The sequence below is a fragment of the Harpia harpyja genome, chromosome 10 (assembly GCF_026419915.1).
Source record: "Harpia harpyja isolate bHarHar1 chromosome 10, bHarHar1 primary haplotype, whole genome shotgun sequence".
NCBI lineage: Eukaryota > Metazoa > Chordata > Aves > Accipitriformes > Accipitridae > Harpia > Harpia harpyja.
Window position 1 is genome coordinate 27,834,195 of NC_068949.1, and position 25,424 is coordinate 27,859,618.

At 39.3% G+C, this 25,424-nt stretch overlaps 2 protein-coding genes across 5 annotated transcripts in view; both read left to right on the forward strand.

The window, feature by feature from the left end:
• Nucleotides 1–5,780, forward strand: part of TBC1D12 (TBC1 domain family member 12) — a 49,108-nt gene extending 43,328 nt beyond the window's left edge. For 2 of the 3 annotated variants that reach the window (XM_052798807.1, XM_052798809.1), the window contains 4 exons: nt 1,236–1,364; nt 1,684–1,793; nt 3,586–3,844; nt 4,071–5,780. In XM_052798807.1, coding sequence (XP_052654767.1) covers nt 1,236–1,364; nt 1,684–1,793; nt 3,586–3,844; nt 4,071–4,139 — 567 coding nt within the window. In that variant the 3' untranslated portion in view covers nt 4,140–5,780. The remainder of the gene's footprint in view (nt 1–1,235; nt 1,365–1,683; nt 1,794–3,585; nt 3,845–4,070) is intronic. The other variant, XM_052798808.1, reaches the window with a different exon arrangement.
• Nucleotides 5,781–6,219: 439 nt separating this feature from the next.
• NOC3L (NOC3 like DNA replication regulator) lies at nt 6,220–24,862 on the forward strand. Of its 2 annotated transcripts, none has more exons than XM_052798496.1 (21): nt 6,220–6,299; nt 7,633–7,840; nt 8,843–8,969; nt 11,890–12,047; nt 12,159–12,215; nt 13,285–13,415; nt 14,079–14,240; nt 15,035–15,128; nt 15,338–15,513; nt 15,731–15,859; nt 16,325–16,456; nt 16,780–16,860; nt 17,445–17,545; nt 18,013–18,085; nt 18,163–18,226; nt 18,314–18,385; nt 19,358–19,539; nt 19,789–19,917; nt 20,565–20,662; nt 22,509–22,593; nt 24,332–24,862. In XM_052798496.1, exons 1-21 carry the CDS (start codon nt 6,291–6,293, stop codon nt 24,461–24,463), a joined length of 2,400 nt encoding a protein of 799 aa, XP_052654456.1. In that variant the 5' UTR covers nt 6,220–6,290; the 3' UTR covers nt 24,464–24,862. The 2 variants fall into 2 exon arrangements, with proteins under 2 accessions (XP_052654456.1, XP_052654457.1); XM_052798497.1 differs by lacking the exon at nt 6,220–6,299 and adding an exon at nt 6,471–7,042.
• Nucleotides 24,863–25,424: the final 562 nt, after the last annotated feature.

A 25,424-nucleotide genomic window follows, 5' to 3' on the forward strand; every position in this document is an offset into this window, starting at 1 on the left:
TTTTTTCCTTCTTTTTCTTTCTTTGTTCCTGGGCGTAGCTAGGAACACCTTTCACAAGCTCTAATTGCTTCTGGGCTAAAAAGAACTTGAGTTTTGAGTCTGATCCATACACCAAAGCATTATTTAGCACAGGGTGCGTTTTCCTCTTTAAATCAGATATGCTTGGGATTGCATCGATATCTAGTTGGGTTTTTCATGTTCAAATGTTCTTAGCCCTGAATTCTGTCATCTGTGACCTCATTTTTGGAGACCCTCCCATACTCTTTAAGTGAGATTACAAACTCTGCATGTTCTGAGACTGCTTGTTCCCAGGGTGGAGTTTTAAAAGGCAAATAAGTAATTTTTCATGGATAGGTTTTCTGTTTTTTTCATTTAGCAACACAGCTAGCCTGGATATTTCTGATCACAGATTTTTTTTTTTTTTTAATATGGCAGTAAATTTAATGTAGTCTTATTTGCACACCCATCTATCCCACAGAAATGGAAAGCTGCTGGACTGTTTCTGATGCATATCCATACTCTTTTCCCTAGTTGGTTAAAATACTGAGTGCACTTTTTTTAAAATGAGGAACAGGCATTGCAGTTGAAATTGGTAAAATTATTTTTAGTATAATGAGTATTCAGATCATCAGTTAACAACTACAAGAATAATGCTCTTCACTTTTATTGCAGGCTAAAGTGTTTTTGAGAGAGTAATCATGGAAAAATGTAAACTTGCATTGTAGCTAACCACTTAAAAGTAATTTTACGTATGTGAACAAATACTGTTTGGCAAGTGGTAAGATATGTATTGACTGTTCTGAAACAGAATTTTGTCTCAATTCCAACATATCTGTCTGGGTCTAAACTGTCCCATATGTGAGGTTTTTCTTCATGTCTGCTTTTTCCATAGCTTAACAATGAGCTTAAGGCCAAGTTTTGTCTCTTTTGAGCTCTGCGTCCAGCCTGTGTGGTTTTAACTTTCTTGCATTCCAAGTCCTGAGGACTTGTGATCATGAGACCTCCCAGAACTTCCATCAAGCACCTAAAACCGGCATCTGAAGAAACTCTCTATTTCTTGCTGAAATCAAATTGACTGCATGCATAAAAATTATTTGTCAGTGTTGTGTCTGTTCATCTGGAAATGTTATGCAATGGTATTTGATATGTTGCAGACTGTAAATATTTGCATTTCCAAAGATAAGATGTACTGAACCTACTCACCTATATTTGCCCGATGCTTTTCCCACTTGAAGGTACAAGGGATGTCCTTCATTGCTGCTGTGCTCATTCTCAATCTGGAAGAGGCAGATGCTTTCATTGCCTTTGCTAACCTTCTAAACAAGCCATGCCAGCTGGCCTTTTTCCGTGTGGATCACAGCATGGTACGCACAGAGTTTTCTGGTTTTGAACCATAACATTCTTTTGACTTGAAGCGTTTGATTTATTGATGACTTCCTTTTGTCCTGTTGAATAATGGAGAACTCTAACCTGTGGTTACAAAATTGAGAATATCAGATACTAATCCATAGAACAGGTTCTACAGTTTTGATTTTTTCCTCTAGAAACACATCGTCGTTGTACTTATCCTAAGTCGTCACATCATGCTATGTTGACATCCTCAATTCTTGGTGGGGTTTGTGTTATTTTACAACTACACTTTCTTTTGGTGACTGCTTATGAGGTGCTTTACTATCTCTACAGATGCTGAAATACTTTGCAGCCTTTGAAGTATTCTTTGAAGAAAATCTTCCCAAATTGTTTCTTCATTTCAAATCATACAGTCTTACTCCAGACATATATTTGATAGACTGGTGAGTTCAGAGAACATAGCAAACCTAACCTCAGAACTGTTGGAATGCTTTTCATTTTGCTGTAGGTTTTTCAGCCATAGAAATACAGCATAAAAAAAGCATTCAGTAGGTGTTTGTGTACCTCGGCTTTCTAGGCATTGTGAAATTGTGGTGAACTGTTTTGTGCAACCGCAGTTCCTCTGGCAGGATTCAAACTTTATGAACTGGGATTAGGAGTGACATCTATTCAGATAGGAGTCCTGTGTGTCTCACTTTCTAGTTGCTGCAGGTAAGAGTCAGCTGTGTGTAACATAAGTAGGGGAGAGGAGGCTACTACACCATAGTTGTCTTATGACTGATTGTAAGTGGCTTGATGAAATGAGCATAATCAGCTACTGAAGAAAGTATGACTATAGGAATATAGATTTTAAAGCAGAAGGAGGGTGAAATTTAGGACCTGGTTTGGGAAGGGATAAACTTGGAAATACAGTGAACATTTTGAAGTAATGAATGTTCTAAAGCAGAGAGTACCAAACTACATTATGTGCCTGTAATGGAAGGCAGTAATGCAAGCATCCTTGAGGTGTGTGTAGTGCTGCCAAATACGGAATGTTTATTTATAAGTGTGTGTGTGGATAAGGATGTGCTTTATACAGGATTATTATATGGGTTAGAACTTTCTAATAGAGTAAATTGAATTGGGTAGAATTAAGTAATATAAAAACGTCATGTCATCTGAACTTTGGCTATAACATGCAGCTTATCAGTTACACATAGCTTATCAGTAAGTCTCAGCAGGAGCAGGTTATACGGTAGCAGCATTGAGTCAAGAGTGTGCTGCAGTCCTGAGAGTTTAGGCAGATCGAGAGGTATATACGTATGTTGCAGAAATAGTGCTGCTGTACAAAGTACTAGAATATTCTGCTTCCAGTTACCTGTGAGAAATGAAGATTGTTATTCCTGCACATGTTCCAAAGATGGCCTTGAGATAGAGCGAGCTCCTTTTATAAAGAGAGAGTAGAAGAGGTTATGGTAGTGTGTGGTAAGGAGTGTTCTGAGGTTCCTGAACCACTTCCCCATAGGAATAATGGGGAAACAGAGAACACTGTGCTTTGTATCAAAGGAACCACTACAAATTTATGGAAGACGTTCTACAATATGGTACATAACAGCAGACTGAACTCTCTGCCTGTGTATAATGAATGTTTTTTAAAAATAAACTTTGCAAAAAGACATGCAATTGGACTCTTCCCAGTAAGAATAAAAGACTGACTGTCTTCAGATTTTGGCGATTTTTAACGTGACTAGAAATTCAAAATGTATCACAAAAATGTAGTTATTGAATTCTCATTAGTAAGTTAGTGGGATGTAGCCTTCTATTGAGATTATTTGTGGCTTTAGATTCAGTTTAGAAAACAAACAATGAACAGAGCTGTTAAACTGTATGGATTAAATAATGGGAAGGGTTAAGTTACACAATTATGATCTTTGTTGCTAAAATTCTTAGTAGTATATTATACCCTGTTTGAGTGTAAAGATGTTTGTAACTTCTCTAGCCAGAGCTTCCTAAAGGAGGTGGCTTTCAAACAGAGGATTTCCTGTAGCATAAAAAGAGATGCTTTTCAGTGTAGGAGTTCTGACATAAAAAACTGGAGACTTGGGGATCTTTGAAATATGGAAAAAATAAGAACATACGAAATAACTTGTCACCTGCTTGCTCTCAGCTAATGTAACTGAGATTTAAAGGAGGTTGTATTTTCCTCTTTCTGAAATAGATTAAAGTTATAACTGTGACTTTTTTTCTCAATTGTAGGATTTTTACACTCTACAGCAAGTCATTACCACTTGATCTGGCCTGTCGTGTCTGGGATGTTTTCTGTAGAGATGGAGAAGAATTTTTGTTTAGGACAGGATTAGGAATCCTTCGGTTATATGAAGATATTCTCCTGCAGATGGACTTTATTCATATAGCACAGTTTCTAACAAAACTTCCAGAAGACATTACATCAGAAAAGCTTTTTAGTTGTATTGCAGCTATTCAGATGCAGAATAGTAACAAAAAATGGGCACAGGTGAGTTTCTTGGATATACATGTCAAAACAGACATGTCAGCACTTGAGTATATGGGGCACTTGATGACTACTTTATGCTGCATGTCTGATTTCTGAGCAATGGGCACTTCCTTTCTAGGGTCTCATTCTAGAAATTAATCTCCATGCTAATATTGTGGTGGTTAATATTGATCTTTTTTAAAAGACTGGCTTTTGTTAATATTCATTAAATAATTTTCTCTTCCAGGTGTTTGCCTCACTGATGAAGGACAACAAAGAAGGGGACAAGAACCATAGCCCAGCACTGAAAAGCTAATCGTTGTAATGTTGAGGTCAGTTGAAAATGTGGAAAACCACTTGATGACAAAGGAGTTTTCACATCACTTCTATGTGGAAAAGCTCTATAGAATATGTGAAAATGAGATGGGAAGATGACACAGCTCTCAGTGGAGTAATGAACTGATGAAATCTTCACCCGTTTGCCAGTATTAGCTTTTGTTGTGGGAAGATTTGTTTTCACACAGAATACTAAAACCTATGAAACTGAGAAGTGGGGGAGTTAATATTTAATACTTTAAAAGAATCAGCTCAATGCAATAAGCATTTGTAATAACTTCTGTTGGTACTTTAAAAAAAATTTTGAGGCATAACTTTTTTTACAAATACCACAAAGGCACTTTTTGGGGGGGGGTGAGGGAAATGCTAAATCTTAAGGCCCCAAAACTGCTATCCAAACCAAATGTTTTGGTACAAATATTACCTCCAAAATTAACCATTTGAAAGTATTGAGGACCAAATAAGGTTGTTTGGTATGTTTATGTGCAAGATGGTTAAAATTTGAGAAGGGGTATTGTCTTATTTACTCGTGTTTTTTGTTGTTTTTCTTTTTTTTTAAGTTGCAGCTTCATTCTTCAGTCTGGGCAAATGTAATTAACTCAGGAACTGTGGAAGTATTGTGCCCAAACCTGTTAGAGCAAAAATCATCTGAATTTTAAAACAGTGGTAAGATCAGGGCTATTATTTTCAGAGTGTACAGCTTTCAAAGCGAGCGGTGTTAAGCATTTGTTTTGGTGTATTGGTTGTGCAGCTTATTAAAAATGGAGTGGATATTCTGTGAAAGGGTTTTGCCACCACAAGTTTTATTTTGTCGAGCCATTTCCAGCTGACAAATACTTGTATGCAACGGTGAACACTAGAAACTGACAGTTATCTGCAGACTTTGTGTTGTCAAAGGAGCAGCCACTTTTAACACTTAGGAATAATGCAGACACAGATTTGGTTTTGAAACTATCTTTTATTAGTGTGCAATACTGAAATCCAAAAAGCGTCTGGTTTAGTGATACTTAATTCTTTAACATCTTTTAACTGTGAGACATAAGGTCATATTTTATGTGTCACAGCAGATATTTTCAAACATTTCCTGTTCTCAAAGATGTTGTACAACAACTTGTGATTGTAGAGGATGGAAATTTAAAATGGATAGCACTGCAGGTGAGGAACACTTGCATTCTCTTGGTCCATTTTTGCTAATATTTAATGTAAATAAATTCCTTACATGTGGGTTTTTGTAACTGGTCCCTCTGTGGAAATCAAGTCAAAATTACCATTATGTGTTTTTAAATGCAGGAATCTTCCAGTTGTCTGGTGTTTAAAAGCTACATAATTGGGGTAAAGATTTAGTGTGGTGTAACTTACATTGCTATCTGGTTTAAAAACTACATATACGCTCCTCATAACATTACAATTTGAAATGTAAATGTCAGATTTTTCTTAACTTATGTATTCACTACTTTAATTGGATCCAATTTGTCTTATATTTTTGTGTTATCTTGTACAGTTTTCTTACTTTTCAACTATAAATCTGTATATAACTGTAAATAGAAGGATCAAACCTTCCTTTAAGACCACTAGTAACAATTCCAGTGTAAATAAAACTTATAGCAGATGTGTGCTGTGATTCTTTTCGATTCCTCCGTAACTTGCTGCTAAGTAGGGCAGGAGAGTGCCTCGAGGGTAGTGGTGTACTGATGAAAACTGAGTGCAGTAACCAGCTAAGTAACCACGACTTCGGTACCTCGATTTCTTGCTTCCCTGAGGAGCTGAGGTGAAGGGCAGGTTAGTAAGCTTCGCGGTTAGATTGGCTCTTCTTGAGGCTCGGGGGTTGAGCTCGGAGGCGGACAACTGTGCTCCCCCAGGGAGTGTTTAGGTGCGGGGCAGAGGGTGGAGCCTCTAAATGAAAGATTTATTTATTTTTGAAGTGGGAGCAGCTCCCCGCCGGCGCGGCGCCGGCGCCCTTCCCGTCCCCCCTCAGCAACGGCTGCCGCCCCGCCCGCCGGAGCCGGCTCGGCCTCCGCCGCCAGGGGCCGCTGTGGCGGCGGCGGCGCGGGGCGGGGGAGGGCTCGGCTCCGCCCCCAGCCGCCGCTTCCGCTGCACGTCTCCGGCACGGCCCGCGCTGGGGGCCGCCGCCATGAAGCCGGTAGGACGCTGCGGTGGGGGGCGGCGGGCACGGCGGGCCGGTGCGGGGGGGCGGCCCTCGGGCCTCCGCCGCGGGCTCCGCGGGAGGGGGCTGCCGGCCCGTGCTGGCTCCGCCTGCCCTCGGGCCGGCGCTGCCGCGGCCGTGGGGCTGTAGGAAACGACAAAAGTCCTAGCGTCGGGGGGCGGGTGGTAAAATGCGGCGTGGCTAGGGCGGGCAGCAGCTCTTCCCCTCACCGGCGGGTTCCCGGCAGAAGGCAGGTTCGCCTCTCCCCCCTCGCAAAGGTGATTTTGCCAAGGCTGAGGCATGGAAGAAGAAGAAATGAGTCGCTGCTGTTCGTTATACTGAGGAGCGAGGCGTGGGAGCTGTAGCAGAGAGCGGGGTGGTCTGCATCGTGTCCTGCTCGCAGGCACTCGGGCGGTGAGGTGGCATCGGGAGAGGAAAAGCAGAGTCCGAGCTGACTTGCGGGCAGGGGCAGTGCTGTCTGTAGCTGTTCTAGCTCAGCGTTGTGCCTGTGGTGCAGAAGCAAGCGTCAGCGTTGCTTCTGTCTCTTCAGCACCTTCCCAGTAGTCAAAACTAAAACAGGAAGCTAAAGGTGAACTGACAAAAATTCCGCATTCAAGGAGCCCCACGGTGGTCCAGCCACTCGTCCCCTTACTAAAGGGACGCATCTCCCCCCTACCAAGGCTCAAATACAATGGCCCGTTTTCTCTCCACAGCCCTTGCCTTCCCACGCCCCTCAGTAGGTAAGGTGTGCTGCGTCCGTTCCATCCTGAATGCTCTTGGGAGCGTTTTGCAGTTTTGGCACGTACACAGCTTCTGCATCGTGCTGTTCTGAGCCTTGCAGTGGGCAGCCTTGTCTCGTCCATGCAGCTACTGCTCATGGAGAGTCCTCAGCTGGAGGACATTTGCCTGAGGCTGTGGCCTCATACCAGTAGCTTAAGGTTCTCTAAGGTACCTTGTACCTTGTTGTGTGTTGGGGAAGAACAGCATCCTGAAGAGAGGAGACAGAGTGCTTGGGAGCGCACAGGGCAAAGAACTGTGCCCTAACAATCTGTTTACCATACTTTGAGTGTTTGTGTGTCTAAAAGTGATAGACAGCGGGTTTAATAAATAGTTGTCAAAGAATGTTTCTGTAAAACATTCTTTGCGGGTCTCTCTTCTCAAAAGGTAACACAGTTGGGTAAATTTGGAGCTAACTGATGATACTGTTTGGAAGAAACACATTTTTCAGCCCTGTTAGAAATATCGACTTAATGAGATCTGAAGCAGTGAAATAAATTTCACAAAGGCTATGAACATGTCAGTTACTTGTAGTTTTCTGTTTGTTTCCTAGAGAAAAAACACAAAACGAGTTCCAAGCTTTCGCAAGTTACTGAGAACTAGTAAAATAAAACTTGACAACAAATTAAAGAATAAACAGTACAAGCAGCAGAGTGCTGCTAAGAAGTATCGAAAAGAGCAAAAGAAGTTAAGGGAGGCTGTCAGAGATGCTATCTCTAGAAAACCTTTTCCATTGGAAGAATGCAAGAGAAAACAAGTTGGTAAGTGTTTGCTCAGAGTCATTTTTGTAAGCAAAAAGGTATGAGGGTTACTAAATATCTTGCTGCTTCATGTTGTAAAATTATATATCAAGAAAACAACATTTCATTTTCTGTGTGCAAATAATTGCTGCTCTTGTTTAAAGGAAAGGGAGAGTTAAGAAAAATATAAAACGTAGCCATGCTGGCAACAAGATCTGAGGGTTGGGGATTGTCCTGGTTTCAGCTGGGGTAGAGTTAACTGTCTTCCTAGTAGCTGGTACAGTGCTATGTTTTGAGTTCAGTATGCGAAGAATGTTGATAACACTGATGTTTTCAGTTGTTGCTCAGTAGTGTTTAGTCTAAAGTCAAGGATTTTTCAGCTTCTCAAGCCCAGCCAGCGAGAAAGCTGGAGGGGCACAAGAAGTTGGCACAGCACAGAGCCAGGGCACCTGACCCAAACTGGCCAACGGGGTATTCCATACCATGTGACGTCCCATCTAGTATAGGAACTGGGGGAAGTGGGGGCGGGGAATCGCTGCTCAGGGGACTAGCTGGGTGTCGGTCGGTGGGTGGTGAGCAGTTGCACTGTGCATCATTTGTACATTCCAATCCTTTCATTATTACTGTTGTAATTTTATTAGTGTTATCATTATCATTATTAGTTTCTTCTTTTCTGTTCTATTAAACCGTTCTTATCTCAACCCACGGGTTTTGCTTCTTTTCCCGATTTTCTCCCCCATCCCACTGGGTGGGGGGGGAGTGAGTGAGCGGCTGCGTGGTGTTTAGTTGCTGGCTGGGGTTAAACCGTGACAGGGATGGCAGAAGTGTGTTTGCTCTGATCGTTATTGGATGTTACAATAATGGGGCGGTTTTCAGGGATAACACAAAACACGTGCATGAAGGTTGATGAGCTCCAGGTTGAAGTAAAGTGTAAAATGGTTTCACAAGTGTAAGCAGGGTTAGGTTTCCAAGTTTGAATATACATACAGAATCTTAATCTGTACACATCATCTTCTAAAACAGTTGGAAAACAGGAAGAAGATGAGGAAGAAGATGCTCTTCCACTGGACATGATGGATGAAGATGACTTAAAATTAATGGAGGATTTGGCTCAAAAAGCATCCTTTTTAACCAGAGATCTTTCTTCTAAGTGAGTGGTGTTGTGATGTCTACTTTTTGTACTAGTTCAACTTTGTGTGGTTACTATGTAATTAATATGTAATGTAATACAAATATCAGGACCTTGCTTTCAGTCTGGTGTTTCGTTGCCATTCTGGTTTAGCGTTTCCTTAGTCTGTCAGTACATTCAGTATTAATGTATTGATGTGTATCAGTACATTCACCTGCTCTGCCTGACCTTCAGGATACTGTTTCTGCGCACTGTTCCTTCCCATGAGGTCCCTGGCTGTGAAATGAGTAGCATTCCTCAAACTGAAAGAAATGCTTTAATCTGTGTGCGGAGTCTTTTATTCTATGTAGAGTACTCGGGACGTTCCCTGGACTTTGGGCCACTGTACTTTCCACGTTGCATTGCTAATTGCTATTAAAAAAACCCAAGGGTTCTGGAAGCCACGTCTGTAAACACGTGACACCAAAACATTCATACAAAAAATTTGTTACCAGTTTTCTGGAGCAAGGTGTTAGGTAGAGTTCGCAATGAAATACACAGAAGGATAATGCTTCTAGTTGTAGAATTGTAAGTCTTTACAAATAATGCTTCTGCAGAGTAGTCTGGTTACATGATTGTTTGAAAATCTTAACTTGCCTTTTTTGGTGAATGTGAAAAAACTCTGTATGCCTAGCTGCTGTAGAGTGGTTTTAATTTTCCCTGTAAACTTCGGTTTTCTTTAGTTCTGGAAGCGGTTGTTTCAGACTAAATGTTGAAATGAGCAAAAAGCATTTTTTATTGTTTTCAAAAATAGAGAGCATTTCTTCTAGCGCTTTTTTTTTTTTGCTAGTTCCAGTACGAATTGTTAATTACTAATTAATAATTTAGTCTAGTTTCTAAGGAAAGTAGTAAATGGCTTTTTATTTCCAAAGTTGCAGTTGTGTTGTACTCTACTGTATGGTCTCTTGTAGCCACATTGCAAGTTCTTGAATTAAAAGAATTTTCCTTTAAACCTTCCCCTCCCCCCAAACTAACTGGGTGTCACATAAGTTTCAAGTCTTGCAAAACTCAAAATTTATTGTGCGTTTTTATTTAGTGACATTTTGCAAGATGCAGTTCTATGTGTCTTCCATTCATTATGACAAGGCATTTTTAGAATGGTGGAAAAACACAATGGAAGTAGTTGCTCTTTTACCTGTTTTACTGTTACTAGCTTTTAGCTCCTTTCATAGTGTTCCCTTAAACTGGAAAATTTGTCTTTTTAATCTGTTTGATCAACTGTAATCATTCATAAGATCTTGCTAAATATTACCTCACTTATAAATTATGTGTTCATATTAGCACAGACACTAATACTTATGTTCTTATATACTTACGTGCAGGTTAGGAATATAGCCTGTGAAAGGGTGGTACACCACACTGCATTATTTCTGTTATCCATGGAGAGTGGGATGTGACACAGGCTTTCCCAGTGAGCAGAGTAAAAAAGTGATAGTAGTAGTGGTAAAAGTTAATATGGACTAGGGTTAAATAAAAATGTGCACTGACCCACTCATTATCACATCCTGGTTAAGTGTCGATTGGGAGGTCAAGGCATCAAGGCACGGTAGGGGAGAGCGAGGCTGTGAGATATCTTAAGGAAGGCACTGGACTGTTTGTCCAGTGAGAGGGTCCCAGTCCTGCTTGCTTGCTGGTGGAGTCCTTCATGGCAGGACTGCTCAAGGCTAAGTTTTCAGTGAGCCTCAGCCCTGCCAGGGCACCTGCTCATGCAGTGGGGGAGCACAGTGGGGAGGGAGGCAGGTAAAACAGCACTCTGGCCTAGGTGAGACACAGGCTGTGCTGATATCTTAATAGTTTCTATTTTGCATCTTTGTATTTTCCTTACTCTTTTCCAAAATTTTTAATATTTTAGAGCTGAAATCATGTTTCCAAAGGATGTTTGCCTTTACAAGCTTCAGCTGATTTGTTCACTGTTGCCTTACTTTGAAGGGTCCCCAAGTCCCTTACTGCTACATGAATGGGAGCAGTGCCATCTTAAAACCTATCAGCTAGTACTAGGGTTTCCAGATGTGTGGTATGATGCAGAATTTCCCTTGTTTTCACAGCAGCTGTATTTTCTTCATGCTCAACAGATCAATCACAGACGTATAGAATTCCTGTGCTCATTGAGTAGGATTTGGGTACACAGGAAAGGTTTGGTCTGCACAGGGACAGCAAGGCTGAGGCTGGTGCACTGTCCTTACAATGCATGCGTAGGGTGACTGTGTCATGTATGCAGGGAATCTGGGTAGACTCTGGGATGTAAAACTACTTCTCATGCAAGTGATTTTTACTTTCTGAAGCCTAGCAGTCTCTGAGCCCAGAGCTTTCAGGGCCCTTCAGATGTCCATAGTTGAAACTCTGCCCCTTACAAGAACAAAAGCAGTGTTCCTGTTACAAGACAGACCATGTGGCTTCAATAATGTGATTCTTCATCCCTGGCTTTTAGTTTTTTAATGAGATAAAACAGATAACACTGTTCATGTACCTATACTATAAGCAGTTACACTGTTTAATTAATTTTTTTTTTTTGCAAATTCAAAATCAATGCAAGGATTTTGCATGCATGTGTGTGTTTACACTCATATGCCAACATTTCAAAATTCATGAAGTTGGCTGCCCTGCCAGATCAACTAAATCTCATTTTGTCTTTGCTCCGTTCACATTTAGTTTCCTATAAAAAGGAGATGGGAAGCACTGTATTGTCCTGAATTCAAAGATTCTATACGGATACACATTAACATTGTTCGACTGAGTGGTGACTGGTGCTGTCAGTGGTGAACACGCTCAAACATTCCACTTAATAAGATCAGCCATTATTTATTTTTCTAAGTGCAGACTTTTAATCCAGCTAGTATACTGTCATACATGGTTCTTGTCTAATTAGATGGCTAATTCATTTAGTTTGCCTTGTATTTTTTAGTGAACCTGTTCACGTCAAAAAACGAAAACATGAAAGTGTGATTGACAAATATGAGAAGGTGCCAAGACGCATGCAGACTGAGCCAGAAAAAGAAGTCATCCATCTGCTCCCCATCAAAGACAAGGGTGGCATTATTCCCCAAACTATGGAAAAACCAGGTAAGACTCAGATTCTGAAATTGGTATAGTAGCCAAGATGTGTATAATTTATTCTTTTAAAATTCCACAGTGTTTATTACATACTTGACACTAGACACTCTATTTTTGCAGTTCTCAATGTTGCACAGGATGAAGAAGAGGATACAGAAGAAATGGAGGAAGAAGAGGGTAATAGAACATCATGTTTGCTTTTTGTTGTTTTTTTGGTTTGTGGTGTTTTGGTTGTGGTTTTTTTTGTTTTTTTTTTTTTTCAAATCACTGACATACCTGAAGAGTACTTTGTTATTCCCTAAGGAAGTTTGTAATTTAAGTGTATTTTGTTTAGGGTGTTTTTGAATATGTTTATTACCGTGTTGCCCCCAAAGCGTAACAGTGATTTGGAGCTTGCTTTCTTACCTGTTAGGATCCCAGGACCTGAGGAACAGCTGGCTTCATAATCCGTTCCTTAAAAATTATTTTGATTTTCACCTGGAACTGATGTTTGCATGAAGTTCCTTATATCAATTGTGTCATCTTTGCTAGTAAGAAGGGAAATCTTGGTCTTAATTAAAGAGTGTATGCTGTGGTTCTAGTTTGATTACTCTGAGATCATTTTGAAATACAGTTCAGGGCACAGACTTGTGTAGGCTTTTAAGCGTCTGTCTTTGAAATTTTTTACTTAAAACATCAGAATACCAGGAAATTCAGATTTCAATTTGCAGTTTGCTATCCAGTTAAGAGTCATATTCAGATAACAATTGCAGTTGTAACTCTGCCATTTCTGGGTCATTATTCTCTAAATATAGTCTGAAGTTGAGGAAAGACATACTTGTAGCAAAATAATACTCAGAAAACACAAATAAAACAATTGTATTTTAAAAGAAAAAGTGAATCGTGAATAATTTGCTGCAAATTGCAGAGCACTGCAGTTTCTTGGCACAGTTGGGGTCGTATGTTGAGTTTATCTGTTCCCACTGTACTTGGGGAATACCATTTGCAGATTCAGAAACATTTGGTGCATTTCTTCTTGAAAGCATAAGATTTTGGAGTGGAGCAAAATTAATCTGTGGGTTAATATAAGCCCTAGCAAGGCCATTCTTAAAGCTTCTTTTACTGTGGAACTGCATGTGTTACTCTTATGTGGGGTTATCGTGGTACCCATCTGAAATGCAGTATCTAGAACTGTAGTTCGCAATGTGGTATTTGTAAAGCGGCTTCCCTAGTGACCCTCTTTTCTAACTCTCGCACCTTGTGCTAGACTTTAATGAAGAACCCCTGCCTGTTCTCACTCCTGAGGAAATGGCTGCTCAAAGGAGACAAAAGCTGCAGGAAAGGAAGATGCACATAGCTGCCTTAGCATCTGCCATTCTCTCTGAGCCAGACAACAATGTAGGTAGCATTTAGTTAACATGCATGTACGTGTGCCTGTGTTGTGCAGTAAGTCAATAAATAAAGATCTGAAGTGACCAAACAATAGCAAAAGCAGAAAAATACCTGGGTAGAACAAGGAAAAAGGTCAGTGTTGTATCATTTGTCAGGGGGTGGCAAACAGTGAAACTGCTGCCATAGGTTGGTACAAAGGATTTGAATCAGTTGAAGATCCAGGTGACTGTTTGCTCTGTTTGGGAGTAATTTGTCCCTCTGAATATTTGTGGTTTTTAGGAATAATACTGTCTGTGGTATTTCCTATCCAAACTACCTTGTTCCTTAAGCATGACCCTTATTTAAGCTCTTATTTCGTGGTTGTATCTGACAGTTCTCAATGTTTCAGGATATGCTAGTAATTTTCTGTAATTCTGTGCAAGTTTGTAATAGCAGGATAGTTTGAACATTCCCAAGATAAAAATTTTGTTGGGATACCTAGCATTTCTTGGCCCTTTATGCAGTACTAAGTAGTGTCTGAGTAACTGCTGAGGTAATGGCTTTCTCTTTCTAGTATTTAAAAACGAGGCATGTTTCTTATGGCAAACTTTTGCTGAAATGTACGTTGTGCTTGTAGATTGGTTTGTGGCTGATTGTTAGCTGACTTTGTGTGCCTCTTTTCTTAATCAGATTAAAAAGTTGAAGGAGCTGCGTGCCATGCTGATGGAACAGGATCCTAATGTGGCCGTGATTGTTCGGAAGCTGGTCATGGTTTCTTTGATGGAGGTTTTCAAAGATATTGTGCCTTCTTACAAAATTCGGCCTCTGACTGAAGCAGAAAAAGCTACCAAGGTGAAATATCAAATTTCTTTGTAGAGTATTGTGAGTAGTTCAGATTTTTTTAAGTTATGCCAAATACTAATACTGATTTGTTTAATATGAATTCATAGTTTTGAGTGAAGGGTGACAAATACACAAGTACTTGTGGAAATTCTGAAACTGTGACACTTTCAAGGGCAGAGGTCTTCGTTTTGAACCTTTAATTCTTATGTACTTCCTTCAATAAGTATGTGACATGCTGGTGGTAACACAGGGAAAAAATAGTATGTGAAAGTAGTATACCAGACCTGGGATTAAAGTAGTATACCAAACCTGGGTGACTTTCATTATAAACCTTGGAATAAGATGGTGTTTTGTGTCACACTGAAGGGAACTAGAAAGAAAGCAAATTATGCAACATTGTCACCTAACTGGCACAGATTTCTTTGAAATGTATTTAATGATTTGCTGAACAAATGCAGAGTAACTTGTTTTCTGGAGTTTGTTTTTAACCAATTCTTGAGAAAGTTTCTTGAATAAAGGTAGTGCAGTTTAGAGTCATGGCTTTAAAATAACATCTAGCTGAAAATTTCACTTCAATCTCTATAAATGAAATAGGCCTAGTTGGAAAAAGTCCTCTGAGCGCAAGAACATGTATAGAAATATGTAGAAATATTTTGTTTTTAATACATTTCTAGGAATGTCTGTCTAGATGAAAAAACTACTTAGGTATCTGATATTTGTTTTAAAACTTCGGGTTTTTTCACCATTGGCTAATTTCGGGATTTAGCTCTCCAAATAAAATTTTATTTGTGTTATGTTTACAGGTTAAAAAAGAAACTCAGAAACTGAGAGAATTTGAAGAAGGCCTTGTAAGCCAGTATAAGTTTTACTTGGAAAATCTGGAACAAACAATTAAAGGTACAGTCAACACTTCCCATTTTTTGTAGTAAATGCAAAATTGTTTGCAGCATCATAATTTACCTCCTCTGATTGAATGCTACCTGCTGTCTTTGAAATAGTACTTGCATAAAAAATGGAGGAGAATGCCTGCAATAACTAAAAATGTAAATATTTAGAAGCTCCCCTACATTCTGAACAGTAGTCACTAAAAATAATATTTTGTGCAGATTGGAAACAAAGGAAGTTGAAGAAAAGCAATGTCATCTCATTAAAAGCATATAAAGGTCTAGCAGAGATAGCAGTGAAGTGTCTGTGTGAGCTGCTTGTGGCCCTACCCCACTTTAACTTCCACAATAACATTATCGTTCTCATTGTTCCACTCATGAATGATGCATCAAAAATGGTAAGTGATTTTCTGATTAGGGAAAGAGTTTTTGTTTTGCATGAAAAATAATCTGTTTCTGAGCTTTATTGCACAATATCCAGATCTTGTGGCCGTATCTTTTTGCTGTTTCACTGGCTGTGTCCACTTTCTAATTAGTAAATACCATCAGTATTACTAATTAGCTGTTGTGGTGGACTTGGCTTTACAGAAGAATATGTTTGAATTCACTTTTCAGATTTCTGAACTGTGCTTTGAGGCAGTTAAGAAGCTCTTTAAACAAGACAAGTTGGGCTATGCTTCACTTGGTGTAGTTAAGGTCATTTCTGGCCTTGTGAGGGGTAGAAATTACGATGTCAGACCTGAGGTAAGAGTCTTTCTGTTGTACTACACAATTTTCTTCTGTCAGTGGTTTCAAAAAAATCTGAAAGTTCAAGTTAGTGCAGCTGTTGGCTATAGACAAGCAGAATTTTCTTACTCTGTCAGAACACAGGCAGCTTAGGAGCAGGCTGAGCCAGAAGGTTAGGAAGAGAGATATGGGGCAAGGGAAGGAGACTGGGAGGAGGAGATCAGATCCTGACAGAGACATGGGTTGTTAGGCAGGGAGACTTGAATTGAGAGAGGCAAATGGAGGAGTGGATAGAAATGGACAGTGCTGGGGAAGGAACTGGGAGCAGAGATGAGAGATAAAGGTATGAAGGAACAGGAGGGGAGTAAACAGAAGAATCTTTGACCAGCAAAGCCCACTAGCTGGAATGGAATTCAGGATTTCTTACCCTCCGTTCCTCTGTTGTGGATCACCTTGCATTGTATTTGTTTTATTTTACAATAGGTGTTAAAAGTATTTCTTCATTTAAGAATTAAGGAAGTAGAATTACAAAAAGATTCCGAAGACATTGCACCAAAGAAAAAGTTCATGACTTACAAAGAGAAAAGAAAAAATCTTTCAAGAATGCAAAGAAAGGTATGACCTGTGCTTTCTCATGCTCTACTTCAGTGAATTTATCTAGCAATTTGTTCTAGCAATGATTGCACTTGTCCTGTTGCCATTAACTCTCAGCACCAGTGATTAGTGTTTGCATTGAGCATTTATGAGATTCTACAGGGAATTGGTTGTTTCTGATAGGAAGGAATATATCTAAGCTGGTTACCCTGTAGCATCACAGGGTAACTTAAGCAACTCGCCAGGCATGGAAGATTTGTTCTCTGGGTATCTTTGGAACCTGGATATCCAGGCTGGTTGGAAACATTTAATCTGTTATCTTAAAATCAACTGTATGTTTTCAGTGGAAGAAAGCAGAAGAGAAACTGGAACGAGAGCTGTTGGAAGCAGAAGCGTCAGAAAGTAAAGAAAAAAAACTGAAGTTGGTAAGTAATTTAGAGATTATTTTCCTATTTTTGCAAAATAGCAACTCCTAACCCTTTTGTAACCAAGTGTCTCCTCTCCATTCCAACCTGTCAGCATTCCACACCTCTGGATAATGTTGGCAGCTTACGAACATTTTGCCTGTGCCAGAGGTCTAGGTTTTAGTAAACCAAGCCCCCTCAGTTTACCCAGGAAAGCCAACTTAGCCGTTCCTATTTCCTTCTGTTATTGGCACAAAAAGGTATTCGAATCCATTGACATATGTCCTCCAGGTGCTCTGTTCCATATGACACTATGTAATGACTGTTACCAGCCTCTCAGAGTGGCCTTTAGGCAAAGGAAGAGTGTGGCTAGCATGGACTGAGGGGTAAGAGAGGCTGTTTAGCTAGGAGAGTGTGAGGGGACAGAGTAGGGGCAGGAGAGCAGGACTTGAGCTTTTCAGCATAAAAAGAGCAGAGATGGCAGTGCCAGGACTGGTTTGGAAGGCCTGAATGCAGGCTTGGACAGAGGAGCATTTTCAGTTGAGTTTAAGTGAAGTAGAAATGTCTGTTTTCCATGCTTAAGTATTTTCTTTTCTTTTCTTCAGCACACAGAGACCTTGAATATTGTGTTTGTAACTTACTTTAGAATCTTGAAGAAAGCTCAGAAGTCTCCACTTTTGCCAGCTGTGCTAGAAGGTCTTGCAAAGTAAGAACTGGTCCACCTTCTTTTGTGTGTGTTAGAAAAGACATAAAGCACTGAAGGGATTTTTGACTTTGAAAGGGATTTATAAGCAGTGAGAGAAGACGGTCCCTGACAAATTGGTTGAAATTCTTTTATATCTCAGCTGAAGTTTTCACCTACTTCTAAACATATTTCAATGTGATGTGAAATTTCCCATGATAGAACAGATGTGATGCAAACCCAGCAGGGAGTGATGTGATTCCATTATTTTGTCTGATTACTTCCTGAAGAATATGAGCATGTCTCTAGAGCTATAGGGAAGCCGTGATGAGCAGCTGGGGGGCTAAATCATCCATCTATGTGAAGATAATAGATGTTCAGCATTTGATTTTGCTCCGCTTTTAAGGTGCGGATTTTGGCAGTTCAAAATACTTTGAACTGAGTTTGCAGATAATGTCATAGCTTAAAAATAAAAATCTCTTTGATTCAAGGTTTGCTCATCTGATAAATGTGGAATTTTTTGATGACCTGCTGATTGTCCTTCATTCTCTTATTGCATCTGGGGTAAGTTGAGCTTATTTCTATTACAGTTACCTTAAAATTATGTTCTTTTGGGTACTTAATCAGTTTTGTATTCTTAGGGTTTAAGCTATCGTGAGAGTCTTCATTGCATTCTCAGTGCTTTTCATATACTCTCCGGTCAAGGTAAGAGATCTTTAAAAACAAACTTTTGTCTAATATTCTCTGATAAATTAATGGAGTAAATGTATTTATTTGGGATTATGTTAATAGGTGATGTTCTTAACATTGATCCGATGAAATTCTACACACATCTTTACAAGACACTGTTCAGCCTACATGCAGGTAACTGCAGATTCTTATTTTCATTTTTTACCTAGATAATATTTATTCTGCTTGTTTGGTATCATAGCCTTAATATAGTGTTAATAAACTACAGTTGTTTTAAGATACCTGAGTTCTGATGAGATTACTGTCTGTTTTAATGTACTTTTTTCTCAAGTTGCACATTGCACTACTGCAATACAAACACTAGAAGTATTACTGCAATACATGGTAACAGGTTCTAATCATGTCATTTCATTAGGGAATTCTAAGTATGTGATCTTGGATAAGCATTTATCCTGTCCTCAGTTTATGTTTTTTCACTTATAGTTGTTTCTTTTAGTGGCATTTTAAAAATTATCTATTTTTTCTCTAATAGAGAAAAATCTCTAATTTTTTGTAATATAATTTTAAAAATAATTTCAATTTAAATTCTGTTTTCTAAAATCTTCTGGTTTGTATTTCTCATTTTTATAATTCTGACGTTCTAATTTTCTAATCTAAATTTTCTAATAATTCCCAGAAGCTGAAGAGTTTATGAAAAAAGATATTTATAAAGTTTGAAATTAACAATTTTAATTAAATTCATAAATGTATATTCACTAGAGAGGAAAGATTGAGAAAAAACATGGTACAATTCTGGATGGGTAAAAGACTAAATCTTTGCACCATTTAACAATTCATAAAAGATGATATAATGAATGCACTTAGGGTTAAAACACTAACTGCTTCTAATGTTTAGACATTTTTGATGGAACAAATGTTTTCTTACAAAGGAGTACAGAAACAATGATACATTTTTTTCTATTCAAAGCTGGACTATTTTTACCAAAAAAGGATGGATGCTTATGTCTGTATCGCATTAGTGCTGTGTTTGAACCTCCTAGCTTTCATGCTATTTCTCAGGTTCCAGTGTACAGTCAATAGCAGAGTATTTAGCTGTATGTTCCTCGAAATGGTTATTTACTCTTTTTATGAAATTCTGCTTTTGAGGTGGTACCAATGGTGATACAGAGATTGTGCTCCAGTGCCTGGATGTCATGTTTGCCAAGCGGAGAAAGCAAGTTTCTCAGCAACGAGCTCTTGCTTTCCTAAAGCGACTTTCCACACTTGCTCTTCACGTACTTCCAAACTCCAGTGTTGGCATCTTGGCAACAAACAGGGTGTTAATGCAAGTAAGTTTTACTTGTTGGAATTTTTAGCTTACTGGTTAAAGGTTATTGGATTTTTGAACAAATCGATTTTATGCAAAATATTTTGAAGCATCTTAAGCAAGAGTGATGAAAACAGAGTATCCTTAAATGCTGCTGAGACTGAATAACATGGAATGAATCCTGAACTTAAGTTAACCATGTTATAATTGGATGTGTAATGTAAGCTACTCAGTCCTTTTTTTTTTTTTTTTTTTTTGTTTTGTGTTGTAGACTTTCGCAAAGATGGACCTCTTACTAGACAACGAATCTCAAGGCAGTGGAGTTTATCTTCCAGAACTAGATGAACCAGAGCATTGCAATGCTCAGAACACAGCTCTGTGGGAGCTGCATTTACTGCAGGTTAGTGAGTAGCTGAGTGATTTGGGAAGCAAAAGTCAGCAGTAAATAGCTGCTACATGTTTATATGCTTTACACGAACAGACGACAGAGGTCTTCAGGCTTACCAATCAAATCTGGCCCATGTGAGCCTATTCCATACAAAGACGAAGAGCAGCACAGTGGTATAGGGAAGGAGTGAGCTCAAAAGGGGATATTACCCAGCCCCTATGATGATAGTACCACACTGGATCTTACTGTAGGTTGCCTAATAAGACTCCTTTGGACGCTTTTTCAATCTGTTAACTTCCCTTGCAGTCCAGCCCTTCTCCAGGGAGCAACTGACACCTTGCTCTGTCATTCCAGCCAGGGCTTAGAGTTTGGGGCCTGGGGAGGGCTTCCTCTGCCCTTTCTCCTGCCTTCTGGGAGTAAGAGTTAGATTAACTGTGGAGAGTTATGCTCACAGCATGACATACTAGTGAATAAATGTATGACTGGGTGTTCTCATTCACTTAACTCCAGAAACTGACTGATTTTGGGGTGCTTAGTTTCTCTGTCTAAAAAAAGCAGAACCTTCCATCTTACTGTAATGGAAATAAATGTGAGAATCCATGATAAATACATTATCCCTTATCCCTCGGTCAATTGCCTTCTTTCTTCCTTTCTTTCAGAGACACTATCATCCAACAGTGCAGAAATTTGCAGCTCACCTTATTGTTGGAGCTCCAACTGAAGGCTCAGGAGCTCTTTCACTTGATTTGAGCCAAAGGTCAGTTATCAAAGAGTTGTGTTTTTAGAAGTAGTGCCCTGAAAAGATGCTGTTGCTCATACTTTATTAAAGGAATCCCTAAAAATAATTATCCGTAAAATTAAAAGATTCTGTTCTTCAAACTCACTTTCTTTGTTCTTCTGCCAGTACAGAATGTTGGCTGCTTTTTTCTTTTTTTTTTTTTTTTTCTTTTCTTTTGAGGCTTGTTGCCAGGCTGTGACAAGGGTAAAAAAATCTCAAAGTGCAGTGTGCTTTCTTCCCACGGGAGCAAAATATCTGCATTTCCTCAGTAGCAGCCCTGATCTGAATATGAATCAGAATCACTGAACCATGACTGTCCGGTGTAAACCGGAAACCACGTTGCAGCGTAATGTCCATAGTATGTTAAAACATAAGAACAGCCATCCTGGTTCAGACTAAGGATCTAATTCAGCATCCTGTCTTTGGAAGTGGCTGGAAGCAGGTGCCTCAGGAAGAGTAAAAACAGGGCAAGCATATAAGACACATGCTCTGAGCAGTGTCCTAGCCTCCGACTGGTTTCAGCCTGGTAGATTTCCTGAACCTGATACCATTTTCTGTTTAGTACCTCTTCATGGAATTCTTTTCAAAACTCTTCATTGTCCTTTGAACCAAAGCACACATCTTGTAAATACAGCATTGTTTGGTAAGGGTTCCATGAGTCCACAGCTCATTATGTTAAGACCTACCTTCTTTTGTTTTGAACCTGGTGCCAGCATGCATCATTTAACAGTCCCTGGTTCTTGCTCTGGGAGGTGAAATAACAGTCTGCTCTAATACACTCTTTCTGTGCCTCACATGACTTGGTGGACCTCTATCATATTGTCCGTCTACCATCTCTTCTGGCTGAAGGGATCCGGCCCAGACAGGAGCTGTTCCATACTTTTCATCATCTTTGTTGTCTGTTCCTGAACTTTAACCAATTCAAGTATTTCAAGATGAGGAAATTGGAGACTCAGATGCAATATTTGAGATGTGGGTGATTGTGGATTTATACACTGATGTAGCTATTTTCTGTTCTCTGTTTCTTTTCAACTGCAAACAGCATTAAGGTCACAATCCCATGAAAGTACCTGTCATAACAAGATTTTTTCCTTAAGTGATAGTGGTCAGCTCAGAGCCTATCATTTTTATGTGAAGCTGAGATTGCTTTTCTCTCTGTTTTTCTCCACGCTAAATTTCATTTGCCATTTTACCAACCATCTCATACAGTCTATCTGCAGTTCTTCACAGGCAGCTCATTCTTACTGCCACAAATAACTTGGTACTCTCCAGCTCATCTTTGAGTGTGTTGAAAAGCGTAGGTCCTGGCACAGACCTCATAGTTTCTTCCTGCCATTGCAAAAACTGATCATAGACTCCTGATCTCTGTTTCTTGTCTTTTAACCAGTTCTTCTCCCATGTGATGGTCTTCCTGGTTCTTCCATGGCTGCTTAGCTTTCATAAAACCCGTTGGTAAGGAACTGTTGGAAATTCTAGCAGATTGTTATCAGCTAGATAACGTTTATCCACTTTTTTTTTTACTTTTTCAAATATATACAAGGCAAGCAGCGACTGCTTGGAGCTCTGGCAAGCCAACAGAAGAGTTTTCTTGTCTCCCATTTCTTCCTCTGTCCCCCAGCTGAGTATTTAGACACATTTTACTTGCATTGTTTCCCAGCTGTTAGCTTCTGATCTTTTCCAGGTGATGCTCATCACTGAGGAGTTCCTTAAAGCATGGTGGAGGGTGTGAATGGCATTTGTGGGACAAGCTGCTCTTGGTTTGGTGATGTATTATTTGAAAAACGTATCTAAAGACATTTTTCTTTCACTGTGGTTTTTGCTATAGGCCTGCTACAGAACTTTTTGAGGCATACAGTATGAGAGGAATGACTTTTAATCCCCCTGTTGCGTCAGTAACACCCAGAAGAAAGGTACCATCTCATCTCTCTGTGTCCTTTTTTAACCATGATATACCAATATAACCTGTATCTGCTGGCTCACTATGCAGTGCCCAGGCATTAGCACACCTAGTTTGGCTTTCTGGTTTCTGTACTTTCTGTGTCAAGTATTTTTTTTAACTGGCATAAGATAGCACTGACTATAAAGAAGGAAGAAAAGCTGTATGAATAGTTTCACCTCCCATAGCATCAGTTAATGTAGCAAGATGAATGTGGTAGCTATTATTTTACTTACCTTTTGCATTTTGCAGTGGTTCAGTGCAGATTTCTTGTCCCTTTTCTGTAATGATGAACTAATGTTTGTTCAAAAAGCAGTAATAAAAAACTAGCTCTCTTTCCCCAGTGTGGGTAGCTGAATTTCCAGAGCCTTTCATTCAGTATGTAGAAGGATACTGATGCCCATTAGTGTCACTTTATAGCTTTAAAGTGTAAATTCAAAGGGAACAAAGAGCTAATATATAGAGGAGAAATGGGTGAACACTTTTAAATCCTCAGCACTGGATGTGTTCCAGATGCCAACCTCCATTAAATGTCCAGTGAATGGTGTGTCCTTTTAAAAAGTGGCAATTAACTTACTTTCTTCCTAATGAAAACATTGTAACCTATTAACCTTGTTAGTGCCTCCAAATTGTAACTCAGTAATGTCAGTTAAAGCCTTGAGAGCAGAATTTTATTTCCATTTTAGAGAAGCAACTTCCAAAAATGTATTTGTACTTAATTAATCTGTCTTTTTACAATGACTTCTTGATGTGTCTGTCCTACTAGGGTGTTAGATTAGCAGCCCTGACAGAACAAGGCTGGGAACAGCAGATAGGAGATTTGTATAGGGCTTGAATAAGGAAATGCACAAGCTCTTTAAGGCAGCAGAAACAAAGAAAGAGGAAGACAACAGAACAGACTGTCCATAGGTGGTTATAATGGACATAACTGGGAAAATTACCTTGGGGTCTTGCCTGCTTTCTGGCTGTTTGGCTCATTTATCAAATTTTGGCAGTATCTAAGTTTTACCGTATCTGTCCTGCATATTTTTCTCTGTGTGCCATGCTGCCATTGTCTGTCAGCACCTCCCCCCCCACTGACAGAAGCGCTGAATTGGAGTTTCCTCTCCCTGTGCACCACTAAAGAGAGGATCTTATTTGTCCCTGAGTGCACAAAGTACTCGACTCTGTGAGTGTTAAGACTTTAACAGGGAGGTATAAATCATGTGCATGACTGTCCCCATCTGAGCACCAGAAAAGAGTGGACGGCTCCCAATCTGGCTGCAGGCAGAAGGGGTCTCTTGAGGCAGGGTCAAGGCATTCCTTTCTGACTCACAACCTCTACTGTTAGCATTATTGCTTTCACTGGCCTTTTGATCAGAGATGCTCAATTTATTTTTATAAGGTGTGTTGAACAGGAAGCAGCGTGTAAGCACCTTCAGAGCTGGAAGCTGTGGCTATTTGTAGTAGGTATTCTTCCAAAGCCCAGTTTACAACAAAACAAAAAATCCTCACCAAAACCATGAGCTTATGAAGGACTGCCTGACACATGGCTTTGTTGCTAGCCAAGTGAAACTTACTGGCAGGCCAGATATACAGGAGCTGCCAGTTCCATAGGTCTAGTCTAGATGACCCGGGGCATGGGAGGGAAACAGGACTGCTAATTTAAGCTATGCATGGAAAACACATACTGGCCTTGTTTAGTAATGCAACTAATATTTTGTAATTTTCAGGATACATTCTCACAAATGGATTCATTTATAGATGAAGAGCTAAACAAACAGCTTCAACAACACATCAGTGAGACTGTTGTTCACAAACCCTTGGATTTTGCTAAGCACTTGAAGGAATCATCCTTTTCGTAAATGTATCTATCAATCAGTAGTGTTCAGTTGGCTTCTTAATTATGGAGGAAGATTGGCTGAAAGAGATTTCCACTCATCATTAAAGGAATTCAAGTAGCCTTTTGTTTGAATATAGAAACACACAAAAAATGTAACAGCTTTTTTTCACATGGAGTTACGAGGCCTCTCCACTTAACCACCAAGCCCATGTGCTCACGCTTGGGAACCACAATGAACATTCACATCAGTAATTTAAAAAGACACAAAACCAGGTCATTTTAAAATTGTTTTAACCATGCATTATAGTATTTTTGTTTATATATTTTCTAATTTTTATAACAGAATATAGACATACGTGTTTCTGAAAAATCACTGGGTTATGTTGATAAATCAATAAATATATTGGAAATTTTAACATAATATTGACGTTTTTGATGTTTAAGATACCTAGAGATTTGGAATATGTATTGCATTTTTTCTGTTTTTCTTCTGACGTCTCCTAACCATTTATCTCATCTTGAAATGATTTTGCAATTGGTGGGGTTTTTTCCCTCCGATGAATCTTGGTATTGGCAAATTGAGACTACTGAATTCCAGTTCTGAGCTATCATCTTGATTGAATGCTCTACTACAATGTCTTCAATAAACCATTGCTGTCAAGAATACTGGACAAATTCAAGGTAAGAATTTAAATCTTTTTTTTTTTTTTTTTTTTAATCTTGGAAGTAATTTTCTCCCCATTCTCCAAATATTAGTTACTGCTTGGTTGTTTTAGAATCCATTTTCAGCTGCATGTTGGCTTTGCAAGCAGTAAGTAAAATATATGAAATAAATAACTTAAAAGTGAGTATTGGCTTTATGTGAATTCCATTCTACAGGGGAGTGTGGTGGGCTGTCCCTGGCTGACAGCTAATACATTTTGTAGTGTTTAGTCTATGATGTGATAATGATACATGTTGTAAGTAAAAGTTTTGCAAAGCTT